Source organism: Solanum pennellii, chromosome 2 (genome assembly GCF_001406875.1).
Source record: "Solanum pennellii chromosome 2, SPENNV200".
NCBI lineage: Eukaryota > Viridiplantae > Streptophyta > Magnoliopsida > Solanales > Solanaceae > Solanum > Solanum pennellii.
The window spans coordinates 53,909,406-53,924,170 of record NC_028638.1 but is presented as its reverse complement, the minus strand read 5'-3'; the positions used below and the strand labels follow the sequence as shown (position 1 = coordinate 53,924,170).

Below are 14,765 nucleotides of genomic sequence, written 5' to 3'. Positions count from 1 at the left end.
CTGGCCAGGGGGGAGGTAGGAGTTTAAAAATAAAAATTTGAAGTTGAAAAAATTATTAAAAAACAAAATTAATTTTTTGGGGAGGGTGGTCAGGGATCGGGTGAAAAAATAAAATTTTGAAATTGAAAATATTTTTATTCTTTAAAAATTGAAGTTTTTCCAAAAAAAAATTTAATTTAGAATTGGAGGAGAGCTTTAGAAAATGTTTTCCTTAATTTTTGAAGGGAAGTCATTTTCCTTAATTTTGAGGAAAATAAGTTGATTTGGAAAACATTTTCCAAAACTTTTGTCCCAACCAAACATGAGAAAATTGAAAAAACATTTTCCAGAAAATTTTTCCTTCGTACCAAACACACTCTATATTTAGAATGTTGTGTACGGATTAAGACGGGTTTAGTTTAAAATTGTCATAAATTTTACATTATTTGCCAATGGGCACGTGGTCACATGTTTTTGCATTGATGCGTGGAACAATTCACTGAACCGGACCGAACCTAACACTTCACCTTAGGTTCCTCGAAACAACATCAAAGAACCAAACCTCTAGAAGAATAATATAATATTATGATTTGAATTTTTGTCCTATATATTTAGAAAATTCATAATCTGTACTGCCTCGGAATTATATTAAGGGAATCATTAATACTCTTTTAGATAGTTCAAAATAAATGAACTATCCAAAAATATTGAGATTTTTTAAAATAATTAATTAGTTATGGGGGTAAAATTTATCCGGTATTTACACTAATTTAATACATACATATTACGCTATGCGTTTAAATTTATAGTAAATTTTACTTAACTTTAACTAATTAATATGTCTTTTATTTCATTAAATCACTTAACAATGGAAATTGAATTCACTAGTTAAGGTACGTCAAACTCCAAAAATTTACCTAATATGGACCCAACGAGTATTAGTTTAAGAAATTTATATTCCAATCATACTCGGGAAAGAAAAACAATAGTCCTAGAAAAATTGAAAATTCCTCTCTTATAGATTTATGATTACTTAAAAAAGCTATTTCCTCCGTCTTGTTTTATTTGACATCATTTTCTTTTTGGTCAGTTCCAAAAAAAATGTCGCATTTCTTTATATGGTAAGTATTTAAAGGTATAATTTTTTTTATTTTTGTTAGTTCCATTTAATTCTAAAGATAGTATTTTAATACATTTATGAGGAAAGAGACTTTTTTTGATAAATATCTCAAAATCTTTATTATTTCTTAAATTCCGTGAATTGCCACGAAATAAAACTGAGAGTGGGAGTATATAAGAATCGTATTTGAGGGGATTAAGGAATTGTATACTTGTTTTATATTTACTTATGTCTGTGATGGTGTGCTAATAAAAGTTAGAATCTTTCGGCAACGTAAAAACATTAAGAGTATAATTAATTAATATTCTTCTCCTAACGCGTTTGTGATTTCCTAAAAACTTTTCAAGTTCCAACAACGCGATACGACCAATAGGCAAATACTCGTCTAAATTCTGAACCTCTATATATATCTCAACCTCTCACAAAACTTCAAAACGCGTTTACTTTTAACAAACATTCTTTGCTTTTCTTTCTTCCCTTGTGATTCAAATTTCTTTTGCTATGGTTCTTTCTAAAAAACTCATCTTTGTTCTGTTTTTGTCGATTTCTCTGTTTCTATATCCAGCAAGTGCTATCAGAGGTTTTGTTGAGAAGCCCAGAAATATAAAAATTGATGGGTATTTGAATTATGTCGAATCTCCAGAGTATCGTAATAGCCAAGAATGTCCAGTTTTAGATACGAATATGTTAATTTGTGACCCAAATTTGATACATGTAGCTATGACTCTTGATGTCAAATATTTTAGAGGATCAGTAGCAGCAGTTCACTCTGTTCTCAAGCATTCATCTTGCCCAGAAAATGTTTATTTCCATTTTGTGGCTTCAAAGAATAAAGATTTTCAAGACCTGAGAAAGATGGTGCTGTCCATATTTCCATCTCTGAGTTTCAAAGTTTACAGCTTTAATGAATTTCGAGTGAAGAAATTGATATCATCTTCGATTCGTCAAGCTCTTGATAATCCATTGAACTATGCTAGGACTTATTTAGCTGAGATCATCCAGCCCTGTGTTGAAAGGGTAATTTATCTTGATTCTGATGTTGTTTTGGTTGATGACATCCAAAAGTTATGGTCAGTTTCTTTAACTGGTTCGAAAATTATTGGAGCTCCAGAGTATTGTCAAGCAAATTTCAGAACATATTTCACCAACAATTTTTGGTCTGACCCGAAATTATCGAATGTGTTTCAAGGGAAAAAGCCTTGTTATTTCAATACAGGGGTGATGGTTATGGATTTAGGGAAATGGAGAAAAGGGGATTATACAGTTAAGATTGAGAAATGGATGAAGATACAGAAGGAAAAAAGGATTTATGAATTGGGATCATTGCCACCATTTATGTTGGTATTTGGAGGGGAAATTGAAGGAATTGATCATAGATGGAATCAACATGGGCTTGGTGGAGATAACTTGGTGAATAGTTGTAGAACATTGCATCCAGGTCCAGTCAGTTTGTTGCATTGGAGTGGTAAAGGGAAACCTTGGGGCAGGCTTGATCAAGGGAATCCTTGTCCTGTTGATCTTTTATGGATGCCTTATGATCTGTATAGACTAAGCTCAATTGATTCTTTGGACGATCAACAGCGAAGAGCTATGATTTGATTGTATAAGCATCAGTGTATAGAAGTTAAAACTCTTTTAGCGATTCTTTTTCTACATTGCGAAGAAGTGAGAACTTAGATCCAGTATTAAGTACAGGGGACGATTTTGATGAGTCCCTTGTGAGTGATTTCTTTTGTGTATAAGAGCAAATTATTTGTGTAAAGCGATTATTCATTCATTATATTTGTGATAATCTGAGTATTCATTTGATATTTTTTAATTTTGAAAATATTGTAAGATATAATTCCTCTTGTGATATTGAAGTCTTAATTGGAGTACGATGAATAGTTAATGATACACGTTCTAGAACAGAGTTTTGTATAAGATTCAGAAATTTTTTGCCCTTTGACTATCTGCCTAATGCATCGATTCAAAAGGTTCAGTAACGAGACATTTGGAAATTAATAAATGGATTGCTGAAGTTTGTTGCCGCTATAATCTGCCTAATGGATGAAGATGTATCACCAATATTTGTATGATACACCATTTTATATTTGACATGATGTGTGCACTATGAATATTTTTGAAGTATTAGTTCGTGCATAGTTTTTTCCTCCACAAGAATACATTTGTTCTAACTGATGCATCATTTAACATGTTTAGAAAAGATATTTCTGTCGAGAAATACTAATTCTAGATCGCTTGTATCTTGACACCAAATATAAAATGAAGTTTCGGACTACCTACCACAATATTAAGATAAACAATACCCCCACTACTTCAAAAACAATGCTAGTATTATAATTTCACCTAATCCCATCAGCCAATAAATAAACCTCTAATTAGTACACCAGACTTTATCAATCAAAGAAGCATGCCCCTTCTTATTTTTGCCAACAAAAGAGCCACTTTTCACCAACCATTTTGAATCCTGAGTGAAGTGCGGACACTTGTCTTTCAACCACCACTCTAAATTCAAGGAAATTCCATCATTCTAAATTCACAGACGTAAAATTGAAATGATAGATACATCCTTCACGTTTATAAACCCCCCCAACATCATCCCTACAAGGCAGTGCACAATGAAAATCTTTCCTTTAATGTTTGATTTTGGTTAGAGTCCTATTGCAACCAACTTTAGAAGGTTGATGGGGGATGAGCAATGAGGTTATACATAGTGGTTTTTATGTGACGAATGGTTATCGTACATTAGAATTCGCTAAAACTGCAGATTGCACGCATCATTTTGAGTGTACTTGATCAATTTTACGCTATCAAGGAAAAGAGGATCTGAGAAATGGATTTATCATTTTCAACAGTACACCCTCCCATACAATTACTCGTGACTAGCAAGAACAAAATTTTACAGGATATGTGGATTATTTTTATATAAATAACAGGAAATAATTGAGCTAGAAAGAGAATAAGAGAAGGAAGTAAAAGAGAAGCAGAATGTACATCCCTCTTTGTACTTCGCAAACTCATAACAAGCCGACGACACAACTTAGATGCAATCTGTTCTCCAATCCTCTCAAATGATGGCCCAATAACATACACCTGCCAATTAAAAAGATGCTTTATTGACCTACTCCGGAGAATCAGTTCAGATAATGCTAGAGGATATCTGAGAAAAGCTCAGGCAGTTGGTGACTACAAGAGATAAAGCAATAAATAACAGAGATGTCACGTTACTAACCAGAAAAGTAGTTTTGCCAAGTAATCCCGAGAAGTGCCTATTGCATCGCATAATTCGGAATCGCTATTCTGATAGTCTTTGGCACCACTAAAATTAGGATCTTCTTCTTTGTTAACATCGTCCTCTTTGAAAAATATTTGCAATATGTTTTGAGTAAGTTCCTTAATAATTTCCTCCACCTCAAAGGATGATGGTCTAGATAGTTCAGTCACCTGTTCCAGTAGCAGACACATCAGGATTCAATCTCATGGATCTCACACAGTATGACATACAAATAACTACAATACCATGTCAGATTCCAATGACCGGAGGTATTCCAGCAAATCATTGTTACTTTCGTTGATATACTCCATTTGCAAATTTTCCTGTTGCTGGGAATGCAGTTCCTGAGAGAAACAGAGAAGGATCAGTATAACGTTTAGCTGAAGCTTTTACTTCCAATGTCAAGCAATGTGCCACTCAAGAAATTATCAGTTTCACTGAGCAAGTTTGTACCCTAAGGAATTCAGCTGTACGACTTTAAGCGTGGCTGAACAATGACAAGGAAATATGGACAATGAAACTGGTACACTGTCTCAATCTTATGTAAGCAAATTCAAATGCTCAATTATTGAAGAAACACAAGAGTATTGAGTTCAAGTAACATAATTAGCCAGAAGTCAAATATTTGATCTAGGCAAAGATCTGATTTTTCATAAACAGAGCAGCAGTATAACTATTAATTAATTTATGCAGCGATAAACTTGGAACTAAGCAAGTAACAACACACTCACCCCCAGCATATCTATAAAAACAACAGGGAGAAGAGTGGGGAAGGCGTAGTAATTCATAATTCCTCTGTGCACCAGCTCTTACTTGACAATATCCATTTAACATTATCAAAATAATTTGCAACTGAAAATTATTCTATGATTAAGGTCATGCTTCAAGAATGAACTGCAGAGAGCAGGGCTTAGACACTACTTATCCAGAAATTTGATTTACGCACAAGTGAAACTTTGATGTTCACTTTTTCTAAAATAATGTGCTGTCACACATGTAACTGCTTAACCTTACTAGCTACTGCATCCACCAACTTTTTGCAATAGCAACTAATTCATAATTTTAGTATAATAATTAAAAATCTCTACTTTGAGAGCATAACTTCAAAGAAAATTTACATGCTTGACTAACAAATGTGTAAAGTATCTAGAATTTCATACTGATTAAGTTTTGCACCAATTAAAGAATCCAAATAGCTTTTGGTTTAGACTACTCTTGGTAGTAGAATGAACAACTTGTACAATGAAGAGTTCTACATGAAAAGATTCATGAATGATGGAAGCATTTCGGTCAAACATACTTGATAACTTCAGTGGTTGACAACTCTTACACCTCTCAAATTTAACCCATAATGGAGTAGCTAGTATTCCAAAAATCATCAGATGGACATTTATCAATGAGTTCTGAAAAAGGAGCCGTTATAGACTAGCTGCAGTGGCACATTCAATAAACATATTAAGGTAAAAAATACTTAGATTAATCCATAAACATCATGAGTTGAAATGCCACAAGTATTTCTTAATCGATATCAGAAACCTCCACACAATCTCTATACCAGATCACTGGAATATCCTGCAGTAACCAAATGCTCTGTAACTTAAAAATGACAAGCCAAGTTGGCAAATAATCAAACACAGACAGTAGCTTGAATAGATTAAAAGAGAGGAAGAATTTCACCTGCTTAACTGATGAGAGTTCTTCTTCCAATTGTTGAACATATTTCAGAGCTTCCGGAGATAAATTCCCAAGAGCTTGAATATCCATTTTCTCTGAAACCGCAGAAGACATATTTACACCAACTCCGCGTTCTCCCCCCTCTATCCCCTCGCTCTTTGAGCCTGAGTTCACATCCTCTTCCGTTGAGTTGAAGCCTTTCAAATTATCTGACGGGATATCAAAGTTCCTCATCAAGGATATCCTGTACTCCGCATTCCACAAAGTATACCTACCACCACAAATCAACACCAATCGAATACACCATAACTTATTCAGATTGATCCACAACTTTAACAAATTAACAATCACTATTTTCAACTTTGTGCATATATGAAAATGAAGAGATAAGGTACCCGGTAATAATAGAAGAAACAATGAGGCGATCGAGAGCGTGTTTGGAAAACCGAACAGTGACTGAGAATTGATCTGAAGGGAGCAAGCCTAACATAGTAGAAATGGTCTGCTTCATTGAGTCCTTAGCTGAATCAGAAACGCCTTTAGATATAACAGAAGTGTCCAACGGTTCAACTCGCTTGAGCATATTGGCAATAACAGAGAATTCACTGCCGAAACCGGATTTCCTGGTGGAAACAAAGTCGTCCGAAACACCGCCGCCGTCTACGCCGGAAATAAGGCAATTAACGGACGTACGCCGCCTGGTGGAAGCGGAAAGAGAAGGAAGTAAGGGACGGATGAGGAGGTGGTGGGTAAAAGGAGAGGGTAGGTGAGGAGGATGTTGATGAGGCTTCAGTGAGAGGTCTGCTAGACGAGATGCGAGTAAAACCCTAGCTGAGGCGGCAGCCATTAAAGACGGAGATTCTTCTTCTTCTTTTCTCCTTCGTCTATTTTATTGTGTGGCTTGCGATGCCTCCGGCGAACTTCTCACGTCTCCCTTCGATTCTCTCTCCCCCTCATCTTTCATTTCATCCCACCCAATTCCTTTTCGTGTTTTTGTTGGCTTCTGATTTTACCGATTATATGCCCTTGATATTCGATTTATTTACGGATTCACCATTCTCGTATGCCTGGTTGTGAACTCCTTCCGTAAAACGCGAGAATCTTTGAAAATCTGGTCATCTTCTTTTTTAGTGACGTTTCCACATAAAAATCCTGAATTTTTTATTAAAAAGAAATAAATACTTCATTAGTTTTGATTTGATGGAATTTTGATAATTAATTAAATTTTGAAATCTTTAAGTAGGATATGCTAAGTGTATAAAAATAGGTATTTTTTGAAAATATATTTAAAAAGCAAGTAATACACTCAAAATAAAACAGACAGAATATTGTATTTAATTTTTAATTAAAAATTTAAGTCACGTTTTAACACAAATATTAATCGGAGTTATTTTTAATTTTTTTTTGAATATTTGAAATGAAAAAAAAAACTTCAAATGGACAATAATAACAATAATTATATATCTGATGCAATTTCATGAAGTTAAATTGAGGAGGATAGAGTATAATACGAACATTTCTATTACTTTAGCGATAAAAAAAAATAGCTCCAATAAGACTCTCCGTTAAAAATATAATTAAAGCAATATAAAAAAAATTAGAATAAATAAGGTCATGAAATAAACAATATAGACAATTTGACGAGTCATCAAAATTATAGTCATTACAGATAAAACAATAATCAAAATATTAAAAATATAAGAACTCAAAAAAAAAAATGATTTTGCTGTAGAGTAAATTTTCATTTGGTCTTCTTGCTCATAGACACTAGTAAATCCTTATCAATCAAATGGTCCAACAAACATAGCTGTCTATCTTAAAGTAAAATTTATTTAAATATTATTCCATTTCAGGTTGTTATAAGTACTTTTTAAAAAAATAGAAAAAACTTTCGAATACCAAAGACAAAGGCAATTGAAACATTAACTTACATGGTTGTCACTAGTAAAATATTTATATTGATATTAATAACAAAAAAGTGATCGATATTTTATTTTCAACTCTTATATTCTTTTATGATTTTTCGATAATGATAAAATAAGTGAACTCATTAAGTCTTTTCTCACCACAAATATTTGTAGTACTAAGAAGTAATTAGAATATATTTATGATTCTCGTACATTTCTCTCCTTGTTTGTTGTTGCTATAGGTGGAACCAAACTCAAATTACTAACAATTTGAGTATATATGATATCTAACTAAATTATTAAAAAGGAATGGCGTCCTAACTTGGAAAAGTAGGTTTATTTGTCAGATTATAATTAGGAGAAGCCAACATTAATAGTGCAAAGAATAAAGTGTTTTTAATTCATAAATTCCACATTGAAACTAAATGAAACATGTGCATGTCTTTAAATAATCGGGTTTGCGTCTTTGAGATGCAAACTTTTGAAAGCAAAAGATTCGTGAATTAAATAATATTTTTTCAGTCCACTTTTAATTATCATCATTTTTCTAAAGTCAAACTATTAAAATTTTGATTAACATTTTATGATTTATATATGAAAAATTTACTTGAATGAATGTGATAAATAATTACTTATTTTAGTCATACATTTTATTTATTATCATTTATAGTAATACATAGCAATATTATTATAAATCTGCAATATGTATTAAAAGTAAATTGTGTATGCAATATATATGCATTATAACTATTTTAAAATATATGATGCTTGTTTGGTCCGAAATTTGACACATTCTATTAAAATATGTAATAAATATTATTTATCAATAAAATTATATATTTTTAAAAATTGTTATTTATAACATGTATTAAGATTGTATTATTAAATACATGTAATATTTCCTCAAATATAATATATTTGTGTAAGTTTTCCTTCCTATATTCTCAAACAAATACAATAGTTTATAATTAAACTAAACTTTCCAGACTAACAAACATTCATAATCTTTGAATTGTATTTCACTTCTAATAAAATTCACTTAATTGTAAAGTAAATTTTTTTGAAAATATTAAGTTTTTTAAAGTACCTTCCTATGTTATGTGTTTATACAAATTTCAAGTGTTCCCTACCTAGCTATATCCTTTTCCCTATTCCAAACAAACACTCCTTCCGATTTCAATTTCCAAACACCAATCTTTTTGACAGGAAAATAAATAAAAACTATTTTGATATTCTAGAAAAACTTGAAGTAGTTGTGTTTTTCAAAGTTACATTTACCGGTCTGATTATTATAACGTTAATTAAGTCAAACAGTTAAAAACAATAAATACAAACATATAAAGATGAAATTAGAATTTCAGTTATAAATTTGATCGAACTAAATAATTTTGATTTATATAAATATTTTAAAATATTGAATACATAAAAAAAATGACATTATTATTTGTGGATCGTCTCACGAGGGCATCTCAAATTCAAACATCAAATTTTACACCAAATTTAGTATCAACACTATTTTTGATGTATTTTACATCAAAAATGAATATATTTTTCTCTTCATTATTATATTGTTATTTCTTATTTCATTTATATTTTCTTATTTGATAAAACAAATTCTTCTAAAACATTCACCATATATAATTTATGGTGAATATCAATTACTACTTTGTCGAATGGTTATTATTTTCAGTTATTTTTAAGTATATTGTATTATTTGTTTACAAAATTATATGTTTACATTTTAAATTTTTGTGAAGGTTAATTATAGTTATATTCAATTATAATTTATAGTAGAATTAATATAAATTTTAATTTTTTAAAACAATCATATGTAAAAAAATTGTTTTATAAAAATAAGCTAAATTTTATATCTAAAACTAATATTATAAAAATATTACATACAAAATAATCAAATATAAAAGAGAATTAATTAAACATATTATTTATAATAATGTCTAGTTAAAAATTTATATAGTAAAATACTGTTAAAATTAATAAGTGAATTGATGTGATGAATATTATTACACTAAATTTGATGTAATACTATTACATATTAAATTTAATGTAAAAGTTAATATGAATCGAAGCTTAAAATATTAAATCTTATATAAAATTAGAAAAATGACAAAAATTCCTCTCTTAAGTTCATTTATTACCCTTATCCCTTATTAGTTTTAAAAATACCTAAAATCCCTTATTTTTAAGTCAAATGAGGCGGATACGAAAATGTGATAAAAATTGAGGCACGATACGAAAATGTGAAAAAAAATGAGACGGACACAAAACGTGATAAAAAATGTAAAAATGAGGCGGATACAAAAATATGACAAAAAATGAGGGGGATACAAAAATATGACAAAAAAATGAGTCAAATACAAAAATATGATAAAAAATGAAGCGAATACAAAAATATGAACAAAAATATATAATATATGTGCCACCTTTTTATTGTATTAGCCTTATTATGTATCCATATTTTTGTATTGCTTTAAAAAATTTTGATCATTAAAAATTAATAAGGAACAAATGATTATTTAATTCTAAAAGTATGTTATTTATGTTATTTGCCCAATCAAATTTGATGTTAGGTCAGAGATACGGGATGGAGGCCCAAACAGAGTTTGTCAAATTTGGGTTTAGTAGTGGCAAAAGTGGAAAAATGAGAATCAATTGTTTAATTCATGAAGGGCCAATGAGAAAATGGTCAAATAAGTAGGCCATTTGTTCATGCATGGGACGCTTTTGATAGTTGTAGCTTGCCAGGAGCCAACCAATTAGAATGGTCGGTCCAATCGTATGCATTTATTAATTTTATTATATACAGTTGTTATGTAACGCTTTTGTTGCTACTACTAGAGACACTTTTTTTCTTCTTTTTACACTTCTTTATTAGAATTAAATAGCATGCAAATTTGCCTCTTAGGAGTTGTGATTGTTATTCATACCCTAAAAAGGAAAAAAGGAAAATTGTAAGATTAGGTATATTTATACTATTTAATAATTTATTAAGTTATAGTTATAATTATTATTATTAATGGCTAATATTATATATTTATCATGTAAGTTGATTTCAACTTTGTATATTAGCCACGTTTGTATATGTATAATTCGCCAGAATATACAACTATATATGTATAATATATAATTATTTCATCAATATTCATATACAATTTACTCCTCTCTTACTCTTTGCCCCTCCTCGCTCGCCTCTCTCCTATTATCTGCCCTCTCTCGCTCGCCTCTCTTCTCTCTCTCAATCTCGCTTGCCATATATACAAATACATATGTATAACATACAATTATCTAATCAATATACATATACAATTCACTTCTCTCCCACTTTTTGCCCTCTCTGTCCCAGTCTCGCTCGCCTCTTACCTCTCTATAAACATGTAGCTACGAATTGCAATTATCAAACTATAATAATGAAAAATTATTAGGCTATTTTTAGTGGCTATGTGTTAAAGTTTCCAAAAAAAAAAAGACGTTTAACTCTAAAATTGTTGAACATGGTCGGATTAACATTTGAAATATTGTTGCATAACACCCATGTTAGTAGAAACACTACCAATTTATGGATTTAAAATTTCATTCGTTCATCGGAAGATAACACACTGATAAATATCAATAGGTAATTTCTTCTTCTTTTTCTTATTTTTTGTGTCATTTTTCTAAAAAAAAAAGTAAGCAAATTAGCCAACTACAACTATGTACCTAGTTTAATAATGTAAAAACAAGTTCTAAAATATTGGAATGTTGACATAAATATCACAAGATCTTTGTTTTAAAAATTAATGTTTACAAATCAAATGCCAGAGAGATGTTTATTTTATTTATTTTATCTTTTATAAACGTATATAATAGTTTACATTTTCACTTAATTAAAAGGAAGTAAAGAAAATATGCATGTCTTCATGAAAATTTTAATATAATCTGATCTATTTATAAAAAAAAATTAAATATCCATAAAATATTGTTATATCAACTAATTGTTTTTAAAAAGTCTACATTCTATTTAACAAATTTTGCTATAATAAATAAAAAAAAATAACACGTTATATGAGATTTTACCGTATTTAATGTTGAGTATGTATTTTCAAAAACTTTTCAAGTCATTCTAGAAATTGGAAAAAAAATTTAGAGCTTCAATGACTTTTTTTTAAAACTTTATGGGCCTTTTCGTAAATTGAAAATAATGCAAATAGCAGTCAATGAGGAATTTCGATTTCGCGAGAATATAAATAGGGTAGGGGGCGAAATGAACAGGTTAGGTCATCATCATCAACAGTCTCAAAAAGATCGTAAAGTTTGCGTGTTCTTTCCCCCGTTTTTCTATGGCTTCTTCCACCATTAATCGATGGCTGAGGCCCGAGGTTCGTTTTATTCTTCCGCCATAGATCTCCTCCCTTCTATTTCCTTATTATAAAGATTTTGTAAAAACTTCCTATGATATCGGCGATTTTTAATGGATTATTGGGGGCTTTTCTAGTTTAGGGTTGAATGTTGGTTTAACGATTAGATCTGGGTGATTATATATTTTCTATATTTGTGGTGGCGCAGGTGTACCCACTTTTTGCAGCCGTAGGCGTTGCTGTAGGGATCTGTGGAATGCAATTGGTTCGTAATATCTGCACCAACCCTGAAGTCAGGTACCTCTTCATATTCGTTTATGCCTTGTCTAATTTGTGTTAATTTGATTTAGCCAACTTTAATTGGATACTTTGTCGAATTAAAGATTGTCACGTCAATTCGAGAACTAGATCGGGCATGTATGTAGAGAATTCATGTGATAGCTTAGAATTTTAGGCTTAGTTGATCGATTGATTTAACAATCCAAGGTAACTAACTCCATTGGTAGGCTGCCCAATCCACCACCCTGTAACCTGTAGATTATAGGTCGAGCCATTTTCCCTTTTCATATAAACATACATATTTTTTATAAAAGGAAACGAGTGATTGATCTACCCTTATTTATCTCCCTAAAAACTGCATGTCTCCTTTATGTTTATTGTTTGTTTAGATGCTGATGAAAGGATATATGTATATGTGTGGGTTAGCGATGGATTTAACAGTTGAACGGATTCAATTTTCAAGATTTCCTGTATCGACTTACTTGTTTCGAATTCTATTGTTTTGGTACTTATTTAGTGAATTTAAAACCCACATACTTCGAGCCAACTAAAGCTACTGGATTTGACAGGACCAATTAGTAATACATAGATCCACCACTGATTGTGATCTACATGAGTATTCTTAGACAATCAATAATTCGATAAAGAAGGAAAGCCTCTAAGAGTTTAACTGGTATGACTTTAAAGCAACATATTAGGTTACAAATGCGAGACTGAGAAACGGAAGAGGGAAAACCTGGTAAAATTTCTCTAATTTTGGATCAATTTTATTTGATTCTTTGTTGGTGGTACAAATCAAGTCAGTTGATCAACTGGTATAACATCTGCTAGGCAATGAAACCGCCCACATTTAAGTTGTGTTGGTACTAGATTGCATCTTTTTTAGCTGTGGCAGAGTTTGGAATATTATGAAGGAGATTATTTGAAAAGTGTAAAAGCCACACCCGAGATTTAGAACACGTGACCGAAAGCAATTTTTGAGTGACATTTGCTACTATACTAGAAGCTCTTTTGTGTCGATGCGATTCCCAATTTATTTATTTGACATAAAATGTTTTACCCTATTTGCACGATATTATCTTTTGATAGGTGATTCAGTTGACCCCTACTGAACTCTCCACATGCAAGTTGCATCCACCCCCACACCCTACTGACCGTGTCTTGATGTTTGCAAAATTCTCAGGGTGACAAAGGAAAACAGGGCAGCAGGAGTGCTGGATAATTTTTCAGAAGGGGAGAAATATTCAGAGCATGCTCTAAGGAAGTTTGTTCGAAACAAGTCTCCAGAGATTATGCCATCAATCAACGGCTTCTTCAGTAATCCAAACTAATGCCCTAGTCAAGTTTAATTTGGATTAACACCATTATTCTTTGTCTTCTTTTCCATTGAATGAGATAGACATGAAATGCATTTTTCTGGCCTGCGATGGGCCTAAAAGATATTTGAAAGAAACTTGAATAAATGTAATCAGAACCACAAGTTCCTCTCTTTTGACAGGGCACATCTTTTCATATAATATTGAACTGTTGTTTTCCGGAAGAAAAATTCATTTACTTTCATGCATGAATAGCACTATTTTACGTGAAGGTTGTCTAATCTTTTGTGGTTTTCCGGGTTGTCTGAGGTAAGGTGCTCTTCCGAAGAGATTTCACCCTCAATCTTACAAAATTCAATCTGTCAGGGCTATTGGTCTCTCGAAAATCCTTCAAATCTTCTATGATCTTTGCACAACAAAAACATAACTTTCAAGGGCTACCATATAGTCTAGAGTAGCAAGACGGTTTTGATAATTCTTGAGGTCTTCAGTTGTTGCAAGGGTTGAGTGAGAGAACACATTCGGGTAATGCAATCGGAATTCATCTATGCTGTTGTTACCATAAATTTCTCCTGCAACGATTTATGTTCTTTCATGATCTTAGACCTTACCAATGCTCAAAACCACTCTTCTACTTTAAAAACAAAAACAATACTTTCTTTTTGTACCAATAATTACTCCGTCCGTTTAAAAAAAATGATCCTATTTCATTTTTAGTCTGTTTAAAAAAGAATAACCCTTTTATTTTTTGGCAACACTTTAATTTTTCACGTGGCATGTTTAAGATCACAAAAGTAAAGAGCATATTAGTAAATTAGACATAATTTTAATTTAGAACTACAAAATTAAAATATTATTCTT

The 14,765-nt window shown here is 31.2% G+C and overlaps 3 protein-coding genes across 3 annotated transcripts; 2 read left to right on the top strand and 1 right to left on the bottom strand.

The window, feature by feature from the left end:
• Nucleotides 1-1,515: 1,515 nt before the first annotated feature.
• Nucleotides 1,516-2,983, top strand: LOC107011337 (probable galacturonosyltransferase-like 10). Its single transcript, XM_015210796.2, has one exon. The coding sequence runs from the start codon at nucleotides 1,601-1,603 to the stop codon at nucleotides 2,696-2,698; it is 1,098 nt and encodes a 365-aa protein (XP_015066282.1). The 5' UTR covers nucleotides 1,516-1,600; the 3' UTR covers nucleotides 2,699-2,983.
• A 929-nt stretch (nucleotides 2,984-3,912) lies between these two features.
• Nucleotides 3,913-7,027, bottom strand: LOC107011336. Its single transcript, XM_015210795.2, has 5 exons — nucleotides 6,446-7,027; nucleotides 6,054-6,321; nucleotides 4,622-4,720; nucleotides 4,335-4,546; nucleotides 3,913-4,195 (listed from the first exon to the last, which is right to left on the bottom strand). The coding sequence occupies exons 1-5, from the start codon at nucleotides 6,895-6,897 to the stop codon at nucleotides 4,120-4,122; spliced, it is 1,107 nt and encodes a 368-aa protein (XP_015066281.1). The 5' UTR covers nucleotides 6,898-7,027; the 3' UTR covers nucleotides 3,913-4,119.
• Nucleotides 7,028-12,171: 5,144 nt separating this feature from the next.
• LOC107009006 lies at nucleotides 12,172-14,152 on the top strand. Its single transcript, XM_015208252.2, has 3 exons — nucleotides 12,172-12,330; nucleotides 12,518-12,606; nucleotides 13,772-14,152. The coding sequence occupies exons 1-3, from the start codon at nucleotides 12,292-12,294 to the stop codon at nucleotides 13,917-13,919; spliced, it is 276 nt and encodes a 91-aa protein (XP_015063738.1). The 5' UTR covers nucleotides 12,172-12,291; the 3' UTR covers nucleotides 13,920-14,152.
• The last annotated feature ends 613 nt before the right edge of the window (nucleotides 14,153-14,765 follow it).

What these genes read in the sequence shown, in the direction of transcription:
- LOC107011337 (XM_015210796.2), top strand. Translation starts at nt 1,601, where the DNA reads ATGGTTCTTTCTAAAAAACTCATCTTTGTTCTGTTTTTGTCGATTTCT.
- LOC107011336 (XM_015210795.2), bottom strand. Translation starts at nt 6,897, where the DNA reads ATGGCTGCCGCCTCAGCTAGGGTTTTACTCGCATCTCGTCTAGCAGAC. An exon ending in GTTTCTTCTATTATTACCGG is followed by an intron (nt 6,322 to 6,445) that starts GTACCTTATCTC and finishes TTGTGGTGGTAG; the next exon opens with GTATACTTTGTGGAATGCGG. An exon ending in TTGGCAAAACTACTTTTCTG is followed by an intron (nt 4,196 to 4,334) that starts GTTAGTAACGTG and finishes TTTAATTGGCAG; the next exon opens with GTGTATGTTATTGGGCCATC.
- LOC107009006 (XM_015208252.2), top strand. Translation starts at nt 12,292, where the DNA reads ATGGCTTCTTCCACCATTAATCGATGGCTGAGGCCCGAG. An exon ending in ATCGATGGCTGAGGCCCGAG is followed by an intron (nt 12,331 to 12,517) that starts GTTCGTTTTATT and finishes GTGGTGGCGCAG; the next exon opens with GTGTACCCACTTTTTGCAGC. An exon ending in TGCACCAACCCTGAAGTCAG is followed by an intron (nt 12,607 to 13,771) that starts GTACCTCTTCAT and finishes CAAAATTCTCAG; the next exon opens with GGTGACAAAGGAAAACAGGG.